The sequence below is a fragment of the Nanorana parkeri genome, unplaced genomic scaffold, assembly GCF_000935625.1.
Source record: "Nanorana parkeri isolate BGI_ZX_2015 unplaced genomic scaffold, ASM93562v1 scaffold3824, whole genome shotgun sequence".
In the NCBI taxonomy this organism is placed as follows: Eukaryota; Metazoa; Chordata; class Amphibia; order Anura; family Dicroglossidae; genus Nanorana; species Nanorana parkeri.
Window position 1 is genome coordinate 20,558 of NW_017310092.1, and position 5,814 is coordinate 26,371.

Genomic DNA, 5,814 nt, shown 5'->3' on the forward strand with positions numbered 1-5,814 from the left:
ATTTTTTACTTATAATTCTCTTTCACTTTTTCATTAGTTATAATTTTTTTTCTAATTATTTGTTAATTTATTTTTTTTAATCTTACTATTTGTTACTTTTTATCATTTTAATTATAATTATTTACTTATTTTTTCCCAAATGTTTATTTTATAATTTTTTATACATTTTTTCAATTAACTTTATTGCTATCACACAGGAGCTAGATAACAAGCCCCTGTGTGATAGAATTTGGAGGTGACAGGTTCTCTTTATTGAACCTGTCACCTCCAATAATGGAGTTCTAGCACAGCGCTGTGCTGGAACTCCTGTGGCAGCTGAGAGGAAGGGCTGGGAGTGCAGATCTCCTCTCACTGTCTACTCGACCCGGCATGCAAGGTAGCCATCTTGCGACCAGTCGCATTTTTCCACCCCCCCCCACTGGTGCCGCCATCAAGCAGTTGCTTGACCTGCCTATATGGTAGCGCCAGGCCTGATCACAGCCCAACGTTACACTTCCAGTATAACTCTCTTAAAGGTTTCATCAGGATTCTGAAGCTGCTCATGTGCCTGGCTGTTAATCCTTTCATGTCCCAGCTTAAGCCTTCAGTACAAGGGAACCAGCTGCACTCCATTTCTTGCTTCACCCAGTAAGGATTGCTTCCATTACCAAGGGTTACTGTCTGGCGGTACATGAAGGACTTCTTCCACTTCACTACCAAATTGCAAGTATTCATTTATTTTACTTTATTGACTATTAGCTGTGCCTGAGAGATAATCTTCATCCTTCCTTATCTGTCCTTGTATTATAAGAGGTATAGACTCCAGAGAGAGACGTAATCTGGCACAGCATAGCCGAGCCAAACCCTCTGGTCAGGATTCAGCAGTATAACTACATCTGAAGGAAAAAGGTCACTCCTCTGAAGACAGCCAAGTACGCATCCTAGACAGGGAGGAGGACGGGTGTATAAGAGGTGTGACAGAGGCCATTTATGTAACAATGGAGAAGCCAAGCTTCAATAGAGTTGGAACACCTCCTAGACGACAATTATGCAAATGAATCATCACCTGGTTGTGACTAACAGATAACGTGGATTGGAGCGACATTCACCATACTTGACTTATATTTTACAGCTATACCATGTGACCCGGATGAATGAACCTTCACAGACATGATCCCCTTTTATATATTTGGTCCACCGAGTCAACAAGGTGCAAAGTTGTTCATTTTTAGATCTGTGATCAATGATTGCTGGAATCTGTGTTTAACCTCTTCTGGGATCTTTACACGTGGAATAGGCTTCCTCAGGAGCTCGTTCTGTCCTTATGGTTAGTAGATTGTTTAAACAAAAGTCTGGAAATATTTCTAAAAGCAGAAAAATCTGAAATTCTACTCTTAGAAATAACAGCGCAGACTGTGACCGGCGGATCAGGAAGTTATTTCTCGTGCTTGATGTGGATCAGCTGTCAGTTTAGGATTTTGTGTCTCTTTCAGCCCCTAAATGTCATTTGGTCCGTCCAGGTATATTGTCAGGTGATGCTCAGACTGTTGCGGCGGGTCTATTCTTCATATGTAGATGAAAATGATGATAATTAATGGTGATTTGATCAAATTAAAGACTCATTTGTACCTCAGATAGTTTCATCTAATATACGGAATGACGGATGATTCCCTGAACTTCACGCTGACATCTGCGCATTCCCCCGCGCATGTTTATTAGATTTAGATGCCTGAATTGCTAATGAATATATTTGCCCTCTCCCCTGGAGTCTATAACTCTATCATAATGTATAATAGTAACACAGAGAGAATCAGCAGGATAAGGAGGATAAGCGGGATAAGCGGGATAAGGAGGATAAGCGGGATAAGGAGGATAAGCGGGATAAGGAGGATAAGCGGGATAAGGAGGATAAGCGGGATAAGGAGGATAAGGAGGATAAGCAGGGTAAGGAGGATAAGCGGGATAAGGAGGATAAGCGGGATAAGGAGGATAAGCGGGATAAGGAGGATAAGGAGGATAAGCAGGATAAGGAGGATAAGCAGGATAAGGAGGATAAGCAGGATAAGCGGGATAAGCGGGATAAGGAGGATAAGCGGGATAAGGAGGATAAGCAGGATAAAATAAGGTGGATAAGGAGGATAAGGAGGATAAGCAGGATAATTAGGATAAGCAGGATAAGGAGGATAAGCAGGATAAGGGGGATAAGCGGGATAAGGAGGATAAGCGGGATAAGGAGGATAAGCAGGATAAGGAGGATAAGCGCGATAAGCGGGATAAGGAGGATAAGCGGGATAAGGAGGATAAGCGGGATAAGGAGGATAAGTGGGATAAGGAGGATAAGCGGGATAAGGAGGATAAGGGGGATAAGCGGGATAAGGAGGATAAGCGGGATAAGGAGGATAAGCGGGATAAGGAGGATAAGGATCGGCCGTACGGCACCTGAGGCTCTCGCTGTAAAGCAGCCATAGTGTACATGTGCACTGCAGCCTGTATGTCCCTCTTCCGCCGGACATGGGGGGTGTAGAAGAGATCGCCCATCTTAATCTGAGCTGCAGGAATAGAGAAGAAATATCAGAACACAACCGTCAGACTTTTCAAAGAATGTTTTATTATATTGTGAGAAACACTAAGGACGCCGTTACCTGGCAGCTGGAACCAATGACGATCGCGGGAATTCCTGACATTGAACATCTTTTTATTTGCACTAACAGTAATATTTTAGAACAAATTTTGGGGTGTGTACCCCCTAATTATCGCTCCTGTCTAGTGCTGATACACAAACATTTAGCAGGATGTTAGGAAATTATAAAGACAACAATCTTTGAAATAAGCAACAAGGTGACAGTGGCCAATGGGAGGGGGGGGAGGGGCCATGAAGGTGAGCAGACGCATGTTGTAGAGCCTCAGTGCAGCTACACCACAAATACCTCAATGTCTCTCCGCAACACATCACAGACAAGGAACCTCCACTCACACAGCCGGAGGCTTTATTTTACCTCCCTGGCCCCAGGCTGTTCAGCTCAGGAAACTCCTAAGAAGTCTGCCGAGAAATCACAACCTTGCCTCCAGCAACTTGCAAACATGGCATAGTACGGGCCCCTCACCTACCGGACTCGGCCACCCAGACTCACTGGTCTTCTGGTCAGAGCAGCAAGCAATTAACTCACTGGCGGCATCAAGTGGTGTATCTAGGGTATGGCAAGCAGGGCACGTGCCATGGGCACCACTTGAGAGGGGGGGAGGGGGCAATACACCACTCAGGGACAGTGGTCTAACCCTAACCCTATGGGTTGTCTATGTAGAGTCATTCTATTATGGGGTGTCTATGTAGAGTCATTCTATTATGGGGTGTCTATGTAGTCATTCTATTATGGGGTGTCCATGTAGTCATTCTATTATGGGTTGTCTATGTAGTCATTCTATTATGGGTTGTCTATGTAGAGTCATTCTATTATGGGTTGTCTATGTAGAGTCATTCTATTATGGGGTGTCCATGTAGAGTCATTCTATTATGGGGTGTCTATGTAGAGTCATTCTATTATGGGTTGTCTATGTAGTCATTCTATTATGGGGTGTCCATGTAGAGTCATTCTATTATGGGGTGTCCATGTAGTCATTCTATTATGGGGTGTCCATGTAGAGTCATTCTATTATGGGGTGTCCATGTAGTCATTCTATTATGGGTTGTCTATGTAGTCATTCTATTATGGGTTGTCTATGTAGAGTCATTCTATTATGGGGTGTCTATGTAGAGTCATTCTATTATGGGGTGTCCATGTAGAGTCATTCTATTATGGGTTGTCTATGTAGTCATTCTATTATGGGTTGTCCATGTAGAGTCATTCTATTATGGGGTGTCCATGTACAATCATTCTATTATGGGGTGTCTATGTAGAGTCATTCTATTATGGGGTGTCTATGTAGAGTCATTCTATTATGGGGTGTCTATGTAGAGCCATTCTATTATGGGGTGTCTATGTAGAGTCATTCTATTATGGGGTGTCTATGTAGAGTCATTCTATTATGGGGTGTCCATGTAGAGTCATTCTATTATGGGGTGTCCATGTAGAGTCATTCTATTATGGGGTGTCCATGTACAATCATTCTATTATGGGGTGTCCATGTAGAGTCATTCTATGATGGGGTGTCTATGTAGAGTCATTCTATTATGGGGTGTCTATGTAGAGCCATTCTATTATGGGGTGTCTATGTAGAGTCATTCTATTATGGGGTGTCCATGTACAATCATTCTATTATGGGGTGTCTATGTAGAGTCATTCTATTATGGGGTGTCTATGTAGAGTCATTCTATAATGGGGTGTCTATGTAGTCATTCTATTATGGGGTGTCTATGTAGAGTCATTCTATGATGGGGTGTCCATGTAGTCATTCTTTTCTGTTGAGCTTCTCCCCCGGTTGCTCTGAGATGTGAAACATAACGGTTTCTTCCTGTCCTGCAGTCACAACAGGAAGTGAGGGAAAAACTCTCCCGGACAGTTGTCACAGCTGTCTTAGTCTTAGTTTGCTCCTCTTGTGGCCGCCGTTCCTCTACTCTGCGTCCCGACAGTCCAATGCAATGGAAAGTGCTAGAAAGGTATGTGAAGGAATATTTCTTGTGTAGGTGAACGTCTTTGTGGAAGTGACTCTGTGGTGACAGGCCCTCTTTAATATTTGCTAACACGTTGTGTATCAGTAGTACCTGAACCGACAAGAAGGGGGTACGCACCCCAATTTATTAACTGCTGATGCAAAGAGAGGCACCCCGGACAGCACTGAACAATATTGCCCCCATAAGGCTTCAATCACCTGGTGCCGAGGATAAGTTGTATCCCATAATCAATATGGCCGCCTGGGCTGTATACTCACCGTACGCTGGCGGCCGCTCGCTGAGTGCTGATAGGTTGTAATATTTCCACTCGCAGTCAATCTGCAGATATCGGGTCACCAGACCTTCCTATTAAACGTTAAGGAAGAGTTTATACAAGGAACACAAATCTCATACAAAGACTTGCAGCAGTCTCACGGGGTGAATCTAGGGGTGAATCTAGGGGTGAATCTGGGGGCGAATTTCCACTCATTTGGCTTAGTGCACGGGGTGAATGTTTATTAAATAATGTTGGATTATTTTGGGTGAATGTTGGGTGAATTGTCCATCAAATCATTGATAAATGGACTCCAAAGGGTCTTCCATGACCAAAGAAAATATACATGTGTAACCGTAGTAGAGACATTTCTCTTCCTCATAAGACGGCAAGAATAGAACATCCGAAGAAATCCCATCCTCTCCTTCTGTCATCGATTCATTGTTCTTCCCACACCCCTGCACAGAACTTGAAGCCAACTTAAAAGCACCTCCTGCCGCAGCACTGATAGCCATGGTGATGGTACCAAGACTGCACCTCCATTGTACTGCAACACTGAGATGGCTAATGATAGAGAGAGGGAGGGCCGCCAACTTAGCAGGCAATGTAAAAGGAGCACACGGGCCCAACAGGGGCCCATCAATATCTCCCCAGAAAAAGCCGGTACAGAATGTGATACATATTGCAGTGATTATCGGAGGGAATCTGCCAATAAAAGCCGATCAGCCCATTGCCTGTGTGCACCAGAAGCAGATAAGACAAGAAGTTTATGGGACCATCACCAACCCCCAGATCTCCACATTGCAATGCTGGGGGGGGCGGCACATAGACCGAAGACATGTTACATGGAGATCTAATGTCTGTATATAGGAGGTGTAATGTCTGTGTGATGTGTATATAGGGGGTGACAGGGGGTGTAATGTCTGTGTGATGAGTATATAGGGGGTGACAGGGGGTGTAATGTCTGTGTGAT

The 5,814-nt window shown here is 43.9% G+C and overlaps 1 protein-coding gene across 1 annotated transcript in view; it reads right to left on the bottom strand.

The window, feature by feature from the left end:
* Window positions 1–5,356, bottom strand: part of LOC108803521 (protein sel-1 homolog 3-like) — an 11,122-nt gene extending 5,766 nt beyond the window's left edge. The window contains exons 1-3 of the mRNA XM_018575357.1: window positions 5,174–5,356; window positions 4,846–4,933; window positions 2,419–2,528 (exon numbers count right to left, since the gene is read on the bottom strand). Coding sequence (XP_018430859.1) covers window positions 2,419–2,528; window positions 4,846–4,933; window positions 5,174–5,356 — 381 coding nt within the window. The remainder of the gene's footprint in view (window positions 1–2,418; window positions 2,529–4,845; window positions 4,934–5,173) is intronic.
* Between the last annotated feature and the right edge of the window lie 458 nt (window positions 5,357–5,814).